At 30.0% G+C, this 21,314-nt stretch overlaps 1 protein-coding gene across 1 annotated transcript in view; it reads right to left on the bottom strand.

The window, feature by feature from the left end:
• Positions 1-6,114: 6,114 nt before the first annotated feature.
• LOC142324942 (uncharacterized) overlaps positions 6,115-21,314 on the bottom strand; it is a 52,352-nt gene continuing 37,152 nt past the window's right edge. Inside the window, exons 7-9 of the mRNA XM_075366103.1 lie at positions 20,622-20,729; positions 18,278-18,486; positions 6,115-6,231 (exon numbers count right to left, since the gene is read on the bottom strand). Coding sequence (XP_075222218.1) covers positions 18,320-18,486; positions 20,622-20,729 — 275 coding nt within the window. The 3' untranslated portion in view covers positions 6,115-6,231; positions 18,278-18,319. The remainder of the gene's footprint in view (positions 6,232-18,277; positions 18,487-20,621; positions 20,730-21,314) is intronic.

Raw genomic sequence — 21,314 nt, 5'->3', positions numbered from 1 at the left:
TTTTCAGTCAACAAGAGGTCAGGGTGAAGATCTGTGAGAGACTTCTGAATTGATTTCAGAAAAAAGTGGATGATTTTTTGAGGCGCATCATCACATGTGATGAGACATGGGTCCATCATTACACTTTGGAGTTAAAAATGGCAAGTAAGGAGTGGTGAAGGACGGATGAAGGCCAAAACCCGTCTGTCAGCTGGAAAAATTCTTGTAACAATTTTTTTTGACTCAAGGGGAGTTTTACTCATTCATTTTCTCCACAATCAACGAACGGTTAATGCAGCTTACTATTGCCAGCTGCTGCAGTCAATAAAAGCAGCCTACCAAAACAAAAGATGGGGTATGCCCATCACAGATGTCATTCTTCTTTATGACAACGCCAGGCCACTCACCGTTATTTTGACAAGGAATGGATTGGAAAAAATGCACTAGGAAACCCTCAACCACCATCCCTACAGTCCAGATTTGTTCCCCGTGACAAATTTTGGTTTGCGCCCTTGAAAGAATCGCTTGGTGGGGAATGATTTGAAAAAATGAAGATATCAAGGTGCATGTACACAATTGGTTGACAACTCGTCCTAAAACTTTTTATGAACAAGAAATATTCAAGCCTCCAAGTCATTGGCAAAAGTGTGTAGATCGTGCAGGAGACTATATAGAGAAATGATGAAGGTATGAATTGTGTATATTATTAATCAATAATTTATTAAAAAAAAGAATTACTCTTTATATTTCATTCACCCTCATATTTATATCCCATATTAAAAATTATAATTGTATGAAATAACAGCATTGCAACTATGCAGAAATAATAAATAAAAGATCAGTAAAGAATAAATTTAATTCTTAAAGGTATTACCTCCTCTATGAATCATGAGACCTTGCCGTTGGTGAGGGGGCTTGAGTGTTCAGGGATACAGAGTAGCTGGACCGAAGGTGCAACCATATCGGAGAGGTATCTGTTGAGAGCCAGACTAAGGAATGATTCCTGAAAGAGGGCAGCAGCTCTTTCAGTAGTTGTTAGGGGCGTGAGTCACAATGACTTAAACGGCCGTATCAACATCACTCAGTTCTCTGAGTACTGCGCAGCTGAAAGCAATGGAAAACTACAGCTGCTTTTTTCCAAGAAAATGTGGCTCTCTGCATTTTCACATAGCAATAATGGAGGCGCCTTCCTTGGTAAAATATTCCGGAGGTAAAATAGTCCCCCGTTCGGATCTCCGGGTGGGGACTACTAAGGAAGGGGTCACCAGAAAATTAAAAAATAACATTCTACGAGTCGGAGCGTGGAATGTTAGAAGCTTAAAAAAGGTTGGTAGGCTAGAAAATTTAAAAAGGGAAATGGATAGGGTGAATGTGGATATAGTAGGAATTAGTGAGGTTCGGTGGGAAGAGGAAGGCGACTTTTGGTCGGGTGATTTTAGAGTAATTAATTCAGCGTCAAATAATGGGCAGGCAGGAGTAGGTTTCGTGATGAACAAGAAGATAGGGAGGAGAGTGGAGTATTTCAAAACGCATAGCGATAGAATCATTGTAATAAGGATAAAATCAAAACCTAAACCGACAACGATTGTTAACGTTTATATGCCTACAAGCGCCCATGATGATGATGAGGTAGAGTGTGTATACGAAGAGATTGATGAAGCAATTAAACACGTAAAAGGAGATGAAAATTTAATAATAGTTGGAGATTGGAATGCAAGCATTGGAAAAGGCAAGGAAGGGAATATAGTGGGTGAATACGGGCTGGGCAAAAGGAATGAAAGAGGGGACCGACTTATAGAGTTTTGCACGAAGTATAATTTAGTAATTGCCAACACCCAATTTAAAAATCATAATAGAAGAATATACACTTGGAAAAAGCCAGGCGATACTGCAAGGTATCAGATAGATTATATCATGGTTAAGCAAAGATTTAGAAATCAACTCGTTGACTGCAAAACTTACCCTGGAGCAGACATTGATAGTGACCATAATTTGGTGATAATGAAATGTAGATTGGGGTTTAAAAACCTGAAGAAAAGTTGTCAGATGAATCGGTGGAATTTAGAGAAGCTTGAAGAAGAGGGGGTAAAGAAGATTTTTGAGGAGGACATCGCAAGAGGTCTGAGAAAAAAAGATAAGGTAGAAAATGTAGAAGAAGAATGGGAGAATGTTAAAAAGGAAATTCTTAAATCAGCAGAAGCAAACTTAGGCGGAATAAAGAGAATTGGTAGAAAACCTTGGGTTTCAGACGATATATTGCAGCTGATGGATGAACGTAGAAAATATAAGAATGCTATTGATGAAGAAAGTAAAAGGAACTATCGGCAATTAAGAAATGCTATAAATAGGAAGTGCAAACTGGCGAAAGAAAAGTGGATTAAAGAAAAGTGTTCAGAAGTGGAAAGAGAAATGAACATTGGTAAAATAGACGGAGCATACAGGAAAGTTAAGGAAAATTTTGGGGTACATAAATTAAAATCTAATAATGTGTTAAACAAAGATGGTACACCAATATATAATACGAAAGGTAAAGTCGATAGATGGGTGGAATATATTGAAGAGTTATACGGAGGAAATGAATTAGAAAATGGTTTTATAGAGGAAGAAGAGGAAGTTGAGGAGGATGAAATGGCAGAAACAATACTGAGATCTGAATTTAAGAGAGCATTAAAAGATTTAAATGGCAGAAAGGCTCCTGGAATAGACGGAATACCTGTAGAATTACTGCGCAGTGCAGGTGAGGAAGCGATTGATAGATTATACAAACTGGTGTGTAATATTTATGAAAAAGGGGAATTTCCATCAGACTTCAAAAAAAGTGTTATAGTTATGATACCAAAGAAAGCAGGGGCAGATAAATGTGAAGAATATAGAACAATTAGTTTAACTAGTCATGCATCAAAAATCTTAACTAGAATTTTATACAGAAGAATTGAGAGGAGAGTGGAAGAAGTGTTAAGAGAAGACCAATTTGGTTTCAGAAAAAGTAAAGGGACAAGGGAAGCAATTTTAGGCCTCAGATTAATAGTAGAAGGAAGATTAAAGAAAAACAAACCAACATACTTGGCGTTTATAGACCTAGAAAAGGCTTTCGATAACGTAGATTGGAATATAATGTTCAGCGTTTTAAAAAAATTAGGGTTCAAATACAGAGATAGAAGAACAATTGCTAACATGTACAGGAACCAAACAGCAACAATAACAATTGAAGAACATAAGAAAGAAGCCCTAATAAGAAAGGGAGTCCGACAAGGATGTACCCTATCTCCGTTACTTTTTAATCTTTACATGGAACTAGCAGTTAATGATGTGAAAGAACAATTTAGATTCGGAGTAACAGTACAAGGTGAAAAGATAAAGATGCTACAATTTGCTGATGATATAGTAATTCTAGCCGAGAGTAAAAAGGATTTAGAAGAAACAATGAACGGCATAGATGAAGTCCTACGCAAGAACTATCGCATGAAAATAAACAAGAACAAAACAAAAGTAATGAAATGTAGTAGAAATAACAAAGATGGACCACTGAATGTGAAAATAGGAGGAGAAAAGATTATGGAGGTAGAAGAATTTTGTTATTTGGGAAGTAAAATTACTAAAGATGGACGAAGCAGGAGCGATATAAAATGCCGAATAGCACAAGCTAAACGAGCCTTCAGTAAGAAATATAATTTGTTTACATCAAAAATTAATTTAAATGTCAGGAAAAGATTTTTGAAAGTGTATGTTTGGAGTGTCGCTTTATATGGAAGTGAAACTTGGACAATCGGAATATCTGAGAAGAAAAGAATAGAAGCTTTTGAAATGTGGTGCTATAGGAGAATGTTAAAAATCAGATGGGTGGATAAAGTGACAAATGAAGAGGTATTGCGGCAAATAGATGAAGAAAGAAGCATTTGGAAAAATATAGTTAAAAGAAGAGACAGACTTATAGGCCACATACTAAGGCATCCTGGAATAGTCGCTTTAATATTGGAAGGACAGGTAGAAGGGAAAAATTGTGTAGGCAGGCCACGTTTGGAGTATGTAAAACAAATTGTTGGGGATGTAGGATGTAGAGGGTATACTGAAATGAAACGACTAGCACTAGATAGGGAATCTTGGAGAGCTGCATCAAACCAGTCAAATGACTGAAGACAAAAAAAAAAAAAAAAAAAAAGGTATTATTACTTAAATGCTAACTATTTCAGATTATATTTATCCACACGTTAAACAAAAAATGTAAAAAAATTAACAGTTTATATTAGTGTAATTAATTAAAAGTATTATATAATTAAAGTATAATTAAGTAAAATAAAAATACATTAAAAGTATAATGTTTCTGTAAAAGAAATATTTTAATTCACATTATTTGATACCATGTAAAACAATCATAATTTTCTTTTCTCTTTTTCTTTATATGACAATATTGTTAACATAAATGTGGATAGATGTGAAGTATTTCAATTCCAGTGCTGGTAAATATCAAAGAATGAGAATATATAATGTTGCTTTATTTTATGAATATCACTTATATTATTTTTTTTTAATACATATTTCAGCAAATAAAGTATATGATAATTCATATGGCATCATTAAACAGATATGAACACTTGTGAATTGGTGACAACTGATTAAAAAACACTAGAATAAAAAAATAGTACCTTTACAATTCTTCTTTAGATTTCAACTTCTGGTATTAAATTAAATGATAAGTTCTTTTCTTAAAAACCACTTTCAACTTTTAAAAGCCAAAATCTAAAGAAGTGAAAAAGTTTATTTTCCAACTGTAATTTTATTGCCGTTTGGATATATTTATCTCCCCCTCCCAAAAAAAAAATAAGACTATAGATAGAATAGATCCATCATCTGTAACATCAGAATTTATTCTTTTTTGCAATTTTAATTATCACGGTAAGGATTTAAAATTTTTGTAAACAAGATAAGTAACTTAAATGAAAAATAAACTTTTAATACTCGATGACGATCAGATAAAAAGTAAAAAATTGGCTTCTATAAAAATATATTTTATTTCATTCAATAGATTAACAAGATGTATTTTAGATTACTTTGAATTCACTGTTTTTCATATTTCTTTTTCTAAAAGATCTCTTAAAAAACATTTTTAAGGAATATTTCTGTATATAAAGATTCAGAAATGATTAAAATTTTCAATCAACTTATAAAACAATATGTTATGGAAAGCATTAAAATATGCTGTATGCAGTTTACAATGAATTTTAGCAGCAAATCCTTCAAATTAATGGAAATCATTGAAGGGCTGATGTATTTCCAAACTAACAACACAAGGAACATCCATTTTAAAATGGAAATCAATTATAATCTGTAATAATTACAATGAATGACACTTCAGAAGCCGAACCAGTATGAACAAGATTAAAAAAAACTCCTATCTGTAGGTAGAATGTTACTTGCCTTTGTAGAACTAACATTTGGAAACAATTGGAGGAGTTAAACCAAACCTTCAAGAATAGTCTTCTAACAAATGGGTTTACTGACACCATATGCATTGTACCACTATAACAGAAAGTAGTGGAGAACATCGTTCTTGCTCGCAGTTTTATCTCAGGAATAAAATAGGTTAAGCCACTGGTTTTATCCTAGTCCCTGTTATGAATCATTTCTCTGGTGAAAATAGAAAAAAGCTATTAATAAAATGAAAAGCTTTATATCATAAGTAACCTGCCATTTATCTTGTAGTATTTGTCTATTATTACACGCTCTAAATGTTGTTTTAACTGCAGGAGCAACTGGTGATGATGAATCATTTACCGCAAAATTATCTTGAGTGATAGTTTCATCATTATTACCATTATTATTATTATTATTATTATTATCAAAATCGACAGTTTCTTCAATATCATTAACGGCTAATAAATCTACACCGATCAATGGATCTATTTGTCTACTGCTATCATTATTGCTATTGTTATTTGATCTATTTAGATTAATAGGTTTTGCAGATTTATTTAATACAATCGCACCTTGTTGTTCTGTAGTCGTAGTTGTAGTATTTGTTGTTGTCATGGTAACAGGATTAGCAGTAGTGCTTCTTAGCTGTTGTTGTTGTTTATCTTTTTTGTCAGGCAACTGTAATGGATGATCATCTGGTGATAAATATGGAGTTGCCATATTAGAACATGGTAAAACAGTCGGTCTTTGCCTGTTATAACTGTTATTGTTATACAATGATGCCGCTGTAACACCACTATCTGTTAATCTCTGTCTACGGTGATCATCTGGTACATGTCTCTGCAAAATAAAACAATTTTTTTAAAATAAATTTGCATCACAAATACAGCTATTTTATAAATTTAGTATATTATACTATTTCGGGCTGAAGTGATTTTTGTTTCTCCAGGAGATGACAAAAGATTTGTGATTGATATTTATTTTCTGATAAAATTTTATTTATATCTTTGTAGATTTATTGTTACAGTAAAACATTATAGAAAGAAGCACACGTGTGATCAATAACATGTCTAGGAAAAAATGTTGTATTCACAATGTGGGTCATTCCTGTTGTTTTTAAACATAAAGCCTGTTGCTCAGAAACGTGCATCAGCTATTAAAGATGATAAATAGTACATTAATAATCTAGAAGAATCAATCAATCAAACAATATTTCCATCGACTGTAGATTCTTACCCTACTGCCCAAAGTGGGGTGTAATGTATTTAGGGTGAATATATGTATCTATGTTCCACCATAGCAGCTCAACAGCTGAATTGATTTAGATTTATAACCCCGCGTTGGAATCTCTATGTTACTGGGAGTGTCATAGGCTATATAAATATATATATATGTGTGTGTGTTTAAATAAATTTAAAAAATTTGAAGAAAAAATTATACTACACACAAAATTGTCACTGCACACTCTTTAATTATCCTATATTAAAGAGCAACATTTGTGTTCTTTGTCAAGATTTGTTTAACTGTCTTTAAACAAATCTTGTTTTTTTTATTAATCATTTGAATTCCATTGTAGAATAAAACATTATTTTTAGCTCATTGTAGATAAATATGAGTAGCCAATGATCTGGCTGCTCACATTCCATATACGTAATAAGAACACAGGAAAAATGTATTACATCAGTGGTTCCCAAACCTTTCCGAATTGCAGTACCCTTTTGCAATTAAAATTTTTCCATGGCGCCATATCCTAAGTAAAAGTATGATTACTTGTAAGTAGGAGAAAAATAAAACTCGTGTATCTTCATTATTTTTTTTACTTTATTAACATTAAATTAATAATTATAAATGTCTTGGTTCAATTAATTATGAAGCTTTTACAATATTTTTCAGTGCCCCTGTGAAGAAGCCATGGTGCACAGTTTGGGAATCACTGTATTACATCTTACCATTTTGAGAACACATTTGTGAGTCAAATTCATCACCCTGGATTTGAGCAGATGTTTTTGTTAATAATTAGTTGGTTTTGATTTATTCTGTTATATACAATTAAGATGTCTTTAAATTGCAAAAATGAAAAATTTATATTACTAACTGACAAGATGAAAAATCTATTTAGCACAAATGTGTGGACTACTTATATGAGAACGAGTTATCAGAAAATGAATATTCAGAGAAATACTTAAACCATAACTAAATCATTCAAAGAAATTATAGATACTACACAACCATCACATCACAATCAGTGCAAGTTATGGATACTAAAACTATGGAATGAGTAATTTTTTACAGATTTTTGAAACAGAGATAATAAAAAAATTTGAACAATATTTAAAAAAATAATATAGGTTGGGTATCATGACTGCATATTTGTCGATAAGAACATAAAAAAGCTGCAGAGTATGAAAAGTAAACTTAAACTGATGATGATAATGATAAGTAGTAGATGTTATTGATTAATATTTACTACTACAATTACATATAACATTGACCCACTCCAATAACGAAGAGGTATTTTAATAAAAACTCAACTTAATCCTACACCAGTAACTACTGCTTTATAATGTGATCTTCCTACAAATGTGACTACACTTGTAGAAGTCAAAATTTTATCCACACTTCTTGTAAAAAACATTGCTTGAAATTGGCATCTAAATCACAGAAAATGTCAATCACAAATACAGTATAAATAAAAAATGAGAAACGAAGTATAGTCACCTCCTCGTCCTGTTTTTTTGGGTAAGACTAAGAACCATGTAAAATACATTTTTACCCGTATGAAGGACGGATAACCAGTTACAACTACTATTTTTAAGATGGGGACCAACTGTTCTAAAACCTGTATACTTCAGAAGCACTCAAAGCTTTGAGTCCTGTGCTGACCAGACAGTTATTCTAAAGAAGTTACAATACACTGATAGATTTTATAGATTGAACAGGCTTTATTTGTTACTTATTGGTATTATTCTCATAATTATGAGAATAAATGCAGCGGGGTCCAGAGGGCAGAGTCGGGAAGGTCAAGTGAAGTAAGCCATGACCAGCTAATATGTATATATAAATTTTATATGTCATAACAGAAATTTTCTATATAACTTGACATGAAATATACATTCATCCTGAAACCGGCAAACGATTCTCAAGATAGTAAGCATCCTATGCCAGATCCCCTAAGGAAGTGAGAGGTAAAGTAGTTTTTCCATTTCCTTCTTCACCGACCGATGAATTAAATTTAATTATTTAAATTTAACAATTACAAAACAGATCTTTATATGTAGGAATGATTTTAGAGTTTTGGGATATGAAAATTGAAGTTTTAACGTATGTTTTTGTAAAAAAGAAGCAAAAGTAAAAGTAATTTTATTTTACAAACATAGGAATGTTGTATCATTACCGTAATGGTTATAGGTGACTTGACATGACATGCAACTTGCAAACTGACATAATGTTGCCTAGAATATTTAGTATCCCATGCAAGTTTTACTAGGAAAGTATATATGCATGTGGCTTTCCTCACTGACCCAAATATTTTGCAGCATATTAACTTAGAAAACTGAAATGCATTCATTGAATTCATCCATTCGAGTGACAACTCAAAACCATCGACCTCTCTTTTAAACACAAAACTGGTGGAATAGTGAACTAAATTGCTTTCAGAGAAATCAACTTTCTGAAAGGATCTTTTACCTCAGTTGCTTTTTATCTTCACAATAATAACCAAGACTGAGACAGATGAAATAAAGCAACAAAGTATTGTATTCTTTTATGAACCAAAGTATTATAACTCACTGGAAAAGTACATACAAGTAATGTTAAAAACGTAACTGCCGTTTCAAGCATAACCCACAAATTGTGAAAATAATGGGGAGACAATATGATTCTCTTTAGTCCATTAACACAGGTCTTTAATCCACTAACACAGGTCAACAATGAAAAAGTAATTTGAAAACTAATAACTGATTCTTATAGATTTTTGTGTGCTGGTTTCAGGAAAAATAGTCAAAAAATCCCATATGTACCATTTTTTCACTAAATCAATGTCTACAATATTCTCAAAATTGATAATCAATATATTTTGTTTATAAAAATTTGAATGAAAAATTAGGCCTGTGTAAATTTTTTTGATACTTTATTATTAGTTTGGTTTTATGGAATGAACACAAGTAGTGTACATAATTTAGGTTTGATACAATAAGATGGGTGACTAATAAGATGATGTAATATGATAAGAGTGACTTCATGAGTCATTTTTGTCAAGTTATAAGCTAAGGTGATGACTCATTCATTCTTACTCCCCTTCACTGTAATAAAAATAAATCAGTTGCAATTAGAACATTGTGCTGAAGGTTGTGCTAGTGTTAAATAGTTTTCTTAACCTTCTATAATTTTAGTTTTCTTTCATTTTTTGAATTTATTTTATTTGTGCTGTCTGTGTTTTGTATTTTAAAATGGCATAAAGGAGTTGTATTAATTAACATAATAAGTTCTGTTACATTTGTGGTGAAGAAACAGCAAAGAAATATTATTAGACTTTGTTAAAAAAGTATACTATGCCTATAAGAAAAAGTTTGGTTTGAAGTACCAATGATCTGGAGAGAACCATAAAGTCACACTGATGATTGCTACTTTTGTTCTTGTAATGTACAAGGCTTCAATCTAAAAAAAAAATAAGGGAATTGCGTATTCAAATTGTTATTCGGCAATATGCCCTGTACCTGTACCTTCAGTTCTAGAAAAACTAGAAGATATACTAAACAGAGTCGCAGGATGATGATGATTTTATTTCTGGTAGTACTTAACCACAAAGTTTTTCACAGCATGAACTGTACGACGGTCAGAAACTTAAGTCTTCTTAAAATTTCAGCAGAACTTTTAGGATCTAGACTAAAAGAAAAAAGCTTACTGGCCCCTGGCAGTTCTTTCTCATGATACAGAAACAGAGAAAACAACATTTTTACTCTGTACTTTTCTGAAGATGAAAGACTAATTTATTGTAATAATGTTCCTGGTGTAATGGAACAGTTGAACATAAAGTATGATGTGATTGAATGGAGACTATTTATAGACTCATCTGAAAAAACCTTAATGGTGTTATTCTTCATAATGAAAAAAATATGCTTCAGTGCTGGTAAGACACTCCGTGCATCTGAAAGAATGCTACAAGAATTTAGAATTAGATCTTGTCAAACTGAAATATTGCGATCATGAATGGATAATATGTGGTGACCTAAAAGTAGTTTCTACGTTTCTTGGGCAGCAGGGAGAATACACCAAATATCTCTGCTTCGTGTGTGAATAGAACAGTTGAGACAAGAAAGAACATTGAACCAGAAAAAAATGATCACATTCTTTTCTGAGCAAAAATGTAATATGGAAAAGTTTAGTTGATCCACGGAAAGTCCTCCTACCTTCACATCACATCAAACTGAGATTGATAAAACAATTTATAAAAGCTCTATCTAAAGAAGAAGAGCGTTTTAAATCCACATGCCATAAGTTACCACAACTGTCAGCAGCCAAAGTGAAAGAAGGCGTTTTCACTGGTCTAGATATTTGTAAACTTTTTAAAGGTGAAGTCTTAAACCAAAATGAAGGAAATTGAAAAAGAAGCATGAAAAGCATTTAAAGAAGCCAGAAAGAAATTTCTTGGGAACAGTAAGGACCCAAATTTTAAGTGTACAGTGGAAACAGTGTAATGAACTTCCAAGACTTGGGTTGTTTGATTATCTTGAAGGTGCATTTTCTCCATTTTCATATTGATTACTTCCCTGAGAATCTTGGTGCTGTAAGTGAAGAACAGGGTGAAAAATTTCACCAAGATATAAAGGAAATGGAATGCAAATAAAGGGAAGGTGGAATGTGAACATGATTGCAGACTATGTTGGTGCCATCACCAGAGACAATCCGCAAGCTGACTACAACAGAAAATGTGGCCTGAGAAGCATTGAAAAGAAATGAAAAAGGCAGTACAAGTCTTTGTAGGGATGAGAAAATATAAAAAAATCCTTTCTTTAAGTCCTATTACTTGTTTTATAAATAAAAATTTTCCACGAGGAATACATATACAATATGCCCTTTTTACATTTTATTTTTTTAGTATTGTGAAAAATTCTTTCGTGATAAAAAAAAAGGGTGGCCATATTTGAAATCAGCCAACAAAAACAAGTTAGTAATCAGTTACCAGATTACTAACAACTTTCAAATTCCTTAATTTTGTTGACCTGTGTCATCTATTTTGATTAGTATTATTCATTAATTTAGTTTAAATTTATTAATTCATTAATTTTAGTATTTTAGTCCAATAATATATCTTGTCGGCCTGAGTAAAAGCTTCCAATCCCAAAGATAACACATTAAAATAAGTGCCCTGTGTTTATTTTACATTCAAGAAGTGTTTTCCATATTTCGTTTTATTACAGGGGAAAATAATTAGATGTAATTATTAAACATACAGAAATTTATGAACTATTAGTGTAAACATATGGATCTAATACGAGATATAGACATCAGATATATGCCACGTTGGTGTAGAATTCAGAAATAGGCGATTATACATGTTTAATGAAACATTTTTCGGAAAACAATGAGCAATAATTTATTAGGTTATTTTTATGCCAATAAGAATTGGCATGTATGAGTGCAACTCAAAGGGACAAAAATATTGTATGATTACGCATAGTAATGCCAGAAACACTTTCTCAGTTTGTGTACAAGGATATGCTTTCAAATTTTTACTAATATTTTATTACTCTTTTTAAAGATTTTAGTCAGAAGATTTAAAAATATTAATAAATATAAGTTACAAAAACAGTTCTTTCAATATGTCACATTTTAAGATACCTTTAGTATTTTATAAAATTGTAAAATATTGTTTTATAAAAAAAATACTTTGTAATAAGATGTATTTTTATGTTTGTATTACTCTGAAAATTTAATTAAATTATTTCGATTGTTTTTGAGAAAATATTACTTATATCCTAAAATTATAAATTTTCACAAAAAACTAAAATAGTGTTGTTTTAAAAACTGACTTAATTATGTAGTAGTATCATCATATAAGTTAAATAATACTTTTAACTTTCTATTAACAGTCTCCTGTTGCAGCCCTTCATATTCTGATTATTTTATCAGATGTGAAAATATCTGATCCTCTCCAATCTTGTAGTTGTATAGGTGTTACATTAACTGCCTAGGTTTTTCTTAATCTCTGCAGTATCTTGCTATTACTTATGTTTCCTTCATTGGAAAATGACATAATATATATTCTCAGCTTTCAAGTTTTGATTTTCACGTTTTTAATGATCAGATTGTTAACATACCACACAGTTAAATAATGGATTTAAATTGGTGTCCCTAACTTGACATCTCAACTGATCTTAATTTGTTTCAATAAAAATGTTTCATTTAATTTGATAATGTATAATAAATTTTTTTTTTTAAACATGCTTTTCTATATCTAAGCATCGTACTAAAAAGTAAAAAATAATATTTTCAAAACTAAAACTGAACTACTGAAAAATTAAGTTTAGCATACAAAATAATAATTCAATTCAATTTGAGGAAAAAATGATCCGAACAACAGATTACCCAGTAAACATAAATAGAAGATAATTCTGTCCTCAACAAAATAATAAGTGTAAAGCTGTCTATTTTTACAAGACCACAATGAAAAACATGAGGCGTGACCCCAGTTTTATTTTGCATCTTAACTTTAATTCATGCAAACAGATTTACTAGATATTGTACATTTCCATATAGTATCAAAATCTTTGTCATATTTAAAGAATTTATGTAGATATTAAATGTGAAAGTGCATCCCATGCTTTTCATTGTGGTCTTACGAAAATAGACAACTTTATACATATTATTTTGCTAACTTCTATTTATGTTTACTGGGCAATCCAGTGTTTAGATCATTCTTTTCCTTGAATTGAATAATTTTGTACGCTAAACTTAATTTTTCAATAGTCCTTGACTTTTGAAAATATTGTTTTTTACTTTTTAGTATGATGTTTAAATATAGAAAAGCACATTTTTAAAAAAAATTTTCTATTTTTTTTTAGTCACAGCAAATTTCTATTATATACTTAAATACCAACTAATTAATCATACTACACTAAAAACTGCACTCTACAATTGACACTTTTTTGGGGGCTTTTTTCTGGGTGATAAATGCTTCAGCGTTATCATTACACAAACAATGTATATTTCAAAAAACTAAATTTTAAAAATTAAATAAAACGTGAAATATAAATACACAACCCAATAGAATAACAAAAATTAAAACAAAATAAAAACTTAAAGTAGAAATTTAAAAGCAAAATCAAAACAAACTAAAATGTTAAAACACAAAACATATAATTACTGCAAAAAAATCTAAAATCACTATTAAAAAGAATGTAAAATATTAACACTCCAGAGAAACAAAAATACCTAGTCCAAAACTTCTTTATTATTGCCCAGGATTTGATGAAAAATCCTAGGCAATTTAAATTTACGATGCAAGGCCGCATAACGTATATATTTCACAAGAATGTGGCGCACAGTCAAAAAATTGACACTGGTCTTGTGAATGTGTAAATGTAAAATGTATAGGTATTGTGTAAACATAAATACATTATGGTGGCATAAAACTGCAATTGTCATTGATGTTGGTTTTTAAAAACATACGTTTTTAAAATTTTATTTTATTTATTTAACTAATTTAATTAATTAATTAACATTTACGTTTTACATATATTATTACAAAGTTTTTAGTATAATTTAGTATAACTGTTAAAGAATCTATATATTGAATATAAATGGCTGTTATATAACCTATGAAAAAAAGTTAATATTATTAATATATTCCAAAACATCTGCAAAACCAAAAAAAAAATATTCTGAAACTGTATAGCGTGAACCGTGGAACGAAGTTGAGTTAAAAAAAGGATGTAAAAACAAACATCTTTCTTTTGGATAATATACACAATTTATAAACAGTAATATTTATTCGGATAAATATGTAAAGCCACCCACAACTGGTGTTTTACAACTGTCGATCTATAAAAATCTAATCTGTCTTACATATACAAACCATTATAGATTATTGATAAAAAAGGAGAGCAGATCTATCAACTATGTTGTATAAACAAATAAATATTTAAATATAACATAGAAGAATAATTTTCCCACCACAAATACTGATAGATTAATACCATTTATAAATATCATTGTTAAACAGAATGGATTTGCTAAGAGCAGAATTGCATCATACATCACATTATTTGTATTATGATAAGCCAAATTAATTGTCAAACGTTATGCAGTCTGGGGAAATACAATTCAGGTCACACCAGAATACAGAATAAAATAACATTAATAGAACTAAAAGAATTTAATACCTTTTTTACTTTTAATTTATAATATTTTTAGTTTAAGAGGTCAGTAAAATATAAACCAGACTTTCGTCTTCCCAACTCACGTGTGAACATAAGTGGGCTAGCATGAAGGGATATTGACCACGGAAATGTGGGGAGAGGATAGACTCTCCTGCCTTAGTGGTCAACTTTTATCATTTTCTACAGTTAAACAATATTGTTATGTACCTTTGATATCATCTTTTCTACCATTTCCAAATGCTGAGCAAACTGTTAAACTTATAACATGCCTAATATAAGAATAATTTCTTAAATTCTACAACTTTGTTGAATTTTTTCATAACCTATCATTTTATATTGACATTGAAGAACTACCGTCTTGTGTTCGCAGTGGAGAAAAGAGATAATCTTTTATGTCAATGGTTCCAAATAGAAATTTAAGATAATCATGAAAAATTGTTTTTTATTTTTCACAAAAACTACAGAAAGTTTCAAAACTTTACTTTTTTTTCACTCTATCACTTTTGGTTTCAAAATCATGCTTTCTTGCAGATTGCACAAAGAACCAATAAGAATAAAGGAAAGAAATCTATTCCTTAGTTCTTAATGCTATTTAGCTGATTAATTTAAAATCACACCATGTTTAAACAAATCTTTTATTCTAATCTGTACACAATAATACATTATATAGATCATGCAAGGAGTGAGTATACACAATCTCCACGAAAAAAAGTACTGTCCAAGCATTTGCTTGGTGGGACCATGGTAAAGCCCTGATAAGAGCAGCATAAAAAAACAATTAATTGTAAAATAAAAATAAATAAGATTAAAATCCAAATTAACTATTTAAAATAAAAACACAAGAAACAGAATATTAGTATGAAAATACTAAATTAAAAAAATAACTACAAAATAAATCATAATTCAGAATACTTTAATGAAAATTGTTTGGGGAGACATTTAATTATATGTAATTTAATTTAATTTTATTTTAGGATGCAGAAAATTTAGTTTCTTAAAAAAACTTTTTAATTAATATTATTTCAAAAGTCATTGAAAGAATTATACTGTTTCCATGAAGTAAAATCTTTCAGTTATATTTTAAATAAATTGGTGGGAAGATTTTTCAATGGTTCCATAGTTTATTAAAAATGGAATGGAAATATATCAAGGCCCTTTCTTGATATACTTCCATTCCATTTAGATAGAAGGGCCTTCTATCAAATAATATTGTTTTATTTGATAGAAGTAGATATTGTTATTTTTAAGAATTATATTCTTTTAGCAAGGATTAAAAGAATATGTAGACTATTCGACCATTCTTTTAGCGAAGATTTCACATTCACTCATGGGTTAGTTAACAATTAAATTTTTCTAAATATTGGTAAATTCAATCTTATAGGCCCTAAACAAAAACCTGACAACTCATTTTTGTAACTCAAAGATTAATTGAGAAAGCACAAGAGATGATATGCTTTAAAAGTTAATATATACACATAGCAAATATTTAATAAAGGTGACTTTGCATTTTGATAAAATTCTTCAAAGCAAAACAGTACAGTCTGATTTTGTTCCACACAAAATCAATTTGATCATCCCAAAAGAATCTAATAAAACACCAAGATATTTTGCTTTATAGGCAACAGGAATACTATTATTATTATTAAAATATATTTTCAGCTAAGATTGCGAAATTTTTATATTGATCTATAAAAATATTATTTTATATTTATATTATCTACCTTTCTTAGCTTTGTCATAATTAAATCACATGTTGACACGTTTCAGATATATTCCATTTTCAAAAAGTGTACAGCAAATTTTGAAAATGGAATATATCTGAAATAAGTCAACATATGATTTAATTAAGATGAAGCTAAGACAGTTAGATACATATCAATACAAAAATTAAAAACTATTATCATCATTAATGGGAATTCTATCCACACTCAATTAGCAATTTAACATCTACTTAGAAGTACAATGCAATGGTTTTATCAATGGTTAAAGTTACATGTTTACAATCCAACCAGTGTACAATCTTTTAAACTAACTTAGAATTTTCAAGCTCGTTTAAATAGGTATCTTGGGATATAAATTCAGTTGTGTCATCTGCAAAGTTTATTATCAGTAAAATATGTGGACCATTTTTAAATCCATCTTATTAGCAAAACAATTTGTACTTATGGATTCATATATTACTTCTGAAAAAAACAATAAAAAACGGAACTAGTCTTGAGTTACTGCATGTAGAGGAAAGCAAGACGATGATAATCATATTTTCTGGTGATTAAACATAGATCAGTCATAAAACTAGTGAAACTAAACACCAATTAATTAAATAGGATCACTCAGGAATTCGTTCAAAAGCAAAGATTCAACCAAATTCTAAAAGCATGAACAATAATAATGGTAAGCATTTGTCTAACATCAGTAACAATTCTTACTAATTCATTTTATGTCAAATTGATCAATAAATTCATAGGTTTCTCATAAATCGTATAAGGCTAATTGTGAATACAATAAGTGAATGAAACAGCCTATTGCAAAGCAGCATTTGTTGTTTCATGGTAGTGCTTGTCCATGTTTGTCTGCAACCTCGCATGGCCTGCTTTGAAATTACTAGGACTGGGTTTTAAATAACAGGATAATAAAAACTAATGTTACAATACATGCATGTAAATTTAAATAATAGAAAAATAAATCTGTGTTTCAAGTACCAAAAACACCAAAAAAATTATTAATTATTATAATTGTTTAAATTTAACTACAACCTAGTATTTTTTTTTTATTTTCTAGTAAAACACTTTACATCAACAAACAATATCATGGAAATCACTAAGAAATCTCATTACATTTCAGGTTACTTATTTCTGTTTCCTGTTTAGCCTCCGGTAACTACCGTTTAGATAATTCTTCAGAGGATGAATGAGGATGATATGTATGAGTAGTGTACATGAAGTGTAGTCTAATGAAGTGTAGTCTTGTACATTCTCAGTTCGACCAATCCTGAGATGTGTGGTTAATTGAAACCCAACCGCCAAAGAACACCGGTATCCACGATCTAGTATTCAAATCCGTGTAAAAATAACTGGCTTTACTTGAATGCTGTAACTCTCGACTTCCAAATCAGCTGATTTGGGAAGACGCGTTCACCACTAGACCAACCCGGTGGGTTACATTTCAGGTTACTGATAGCAGTGGATCTAACTCCTTGGACTTTATCGACATTGCTAAACCATATTCATGTATTTTTGAATAGTCCTAAAAGGTAGAGAAAACACCTTTTTCACAAATACAAGGGGAGCCTCTAAGAAATAAATCTCAAAAATACAAAGAAAAAATTATGACAAACAGTATAGGCATTAAATTTTACCTCTGAGGTTTTCTTTAAAATTCAATGTGAATGGAAAATTATCAAATAACATATATCACTTCCAAAGGAGAAGAGGTCTACAGAAAACTGGCAAACTAATTTGTTTACAATATTAGCAAACAATCAATGATACAAATGAGATGACACATACCCTCATAATATACTCAATTCTTTGAGCCTCTTCCATTTCATATTATCTCCTTAACTTTTCTTGTTGTTCTCTAAATCTCCTTTCAATTGCTTCTTCCTCATGTTTCTCCTTTTCTTTCCTTTCTGCTTCCAATCTTTGGTTCTCTTCTATTTGTTTCTTTAACTCTTCTCTGTAAATATACTCTTTCACATGGGTGTTTTGAGCATGCCCTAAAAATAAAAAGTACAAGTACATACATTATCAAACATTGTACACCACTGAAATAAAATAGTAATGTCTGTATTAAAAATGCTAAACACCATATATATACCACATCTCATGTTAGTATTTTTGATACGTATAAATATAAATATTATGCAAATTAATAATTATTAAATTATAAATAAAGTATTATACAAATTAACATTGCACTGCAGAGGAAAATTTCAGTTAAGTTGATCATACTGCTCTTTTCAAGCTTGCCTTTATTGGTTATTTGTAAACAGTTGCGATCATAATTGTTGTTTGATTTCATAATCTAATGTTAAGTTACATGTATATACAGTGCTTTGTAAAATTGATTATATTTAATTTTTATATTGAGTGCATTTACTTTTTACTACGTATTGTATAATCTTCAACTGTAATCATTCAATTTATTTTTTAGATGATCTACACAAAAAACAAATACAATAAAAAATTAAATAAATAATAAGGTCTCAACATCAAATTGCAGCACAATGTGGGTTGAATTTAAAAACTTCAGTTTCATTATCTACCTGAAAAAGAACTGGTTCTGTTGAGTCACAAAGAAAGGGAAACTGTGACAGAAGACAAACTACTAAAAGAGAGGGCTATGTCATCTAAAGTAGATTCTCAAACATCAAGTTGTGATCTTCAAAGGAAAATGACAGACTTTAAACTTGAAATTCATTATTCAACTGTGTGACAAAGGTTGCTTAAACTAAGAAAGCATATTCATTGAAAAAGATTTAAAAAAAAATAAATAAATATATATATGTATAATTACAACAGTCTATTAAAATATGTAAACTGGAAGTAAAGCCCTTTTATATTTTTGGTGGGGTTTGTGATGGAATTCAAAACTTCTAATTTCTAAAGTTCACCAACAATTAAGATTACGTGTCTTTCTATTGAAATTTTTTCTTGGTATACATGTTTTAACCACTGCTAAACTAACTATCTTTAAAATTTTATAAGAATATATAGGTAAATGAACGCTAAAACAGATTTAAAAAACCCAATACCTCAGTTTTGATATGATCATCATATCAAAACTATTTAATAACTATTTAATATAGGCATTCTAGCTGTGTTTGGGAAAATAAAGGAATAATAACATTAATCAGAAAATCTATCAACAGAAAATACAATGCAGCAACCTGACCTATCAGTAGGTTAAAAAATAATTACTAAAAAGTTGTAGGATAGATGTTAAGATTTAAGTAAAAGTGTATTTGCTTTGAACTGGATTCAACCTGCCTTTATGAGTACAATACTTTGGCTCTCAAAATGTATCTGCAAAGCCATGTTCTATTTTTACTGATGAGCTTAAATATCATTAGAAAATAGGTTTAAACTATAATGTAAAGATAATAAACTCTTTAGCAAGAGGTTAATTTACTCCTTTTTGTGGTTGTAACAAGATTTTATGAAGTTAAAAGTAATACACTCTTTTTGTTTTCCATTAATCCTGTTAACAAGTAGTAATCATTCTCCAATATTAAAATCCTTATATATACATGCTCTTATCCAATTCAGTTATTAAACATACTATGCCCTTAAATCTAATGACTGAATGATTTTTAAACTCATACACTATTAAAGTTAATACTGTGACTAAAGCTTAGGTATCAGTTTTGTTTATATTGTTTGCAATATTTAGCTCCAATTCTGTTACCAATCTGAGTAAATAAATTATCATTATAAAAAATATAAAAAAGGTGACAGATGCTAGAAGGTACAATATTTAAATGTACTCTTAAATGCATTTAACTGTGTTAAAATAAACCATCCTAAAACAGATAACTTTTTTTTCAGTAAAAGAAAAGCAATAGAAAATTTATACTATTTAGAATTAATTATAACATTTAAATTATGTACAAAATTAATTTAAAAAACACAATCTCACAAATAGCCAATTCTCTGGTGCATATTAATTGTAAAACAAAATATAAAACAAGTGCCAAAGCATTGGTAAATAAATAAGTTTTTACCATGGTGACCTCAATGTGCTGAACATCACTGATGTTCAGCTTAATTATAAAAAGTTTTTGCAGAATAATACTATTTTGTTCAATATGTATTTAATTTGTTTTAATATTATTATATATTAAGATACTACCTTCAACAACATAAGACTCTGCCATATTTGTTTTTTCAGCTAAAGTAGTCTCAGGTGACAAATATGGAGAACTAGGAAAGCAATCTGCACTTTTATGAATATCTCTACCTAAAAAAAAGGAAAAAGTGTAATTTACAAAATTATTTTATAAAAACAATAAAATGAAATAACTCATGTGGATTACATAAAACCTCACTAATTCAGACTACAAAAAAATCCAGAATGAATAACTGAAATTTTAAATTATACAGGGTTTGATCAAAAAGTAACAAGAAATTTTCATTTTCACAGAAAGTATTTATTCAATCTTCAATGTTCATCTCGTCCCCTTCAAAGTAGTCTTTCTGTGAAATTAAACACTTTAAGCCAATGCAACTACCAGCTTGAAAAACACAGCTGAAATGCCACTTCGGGTATCGCCTTGAGCTCGGCTTGCAATTTTGTTTTTATCTCATCTATTGTTGAAAAGCATTGCCCTTTGTGTGTCCTCTTTAAGTTTGGGAAATAAGAAAAATTCACAGGAAGCCATGTCTGGAAAATAAGGTGGTTGCAGCATCACAATGGTGTTCTGTTTCATCATGAAGTATTGAAAAAGTAAAGCAGTGTGCACCAGTGCATTGTTGTGGTACAAAATCCACAAGCTGTCTCTTCAAAGTTCAGGATGTTTTCTCTCACGTAAATTGCATAAAACTT

This window comes from Lycorma delicatula, chromosome 5 (genome assembly GCF_047948215.1).
Source record: "Lycorma delicatula isolate Av1 chromosome 5, ASM4794821v1, whole genome shotgun sequence".
Taxonomy (NCBI): Eukaryota; Metazoa; Arthropoda; class Insecta; order Hemiptera; family Fulgoridae; genus Lycorma; species Lycorma delicatula.
The sequence above is the reverse complement of the archived record's forward strand: the minus strand, read 5'-3'. Positions and strand labels throughout refer to the sequence as shown.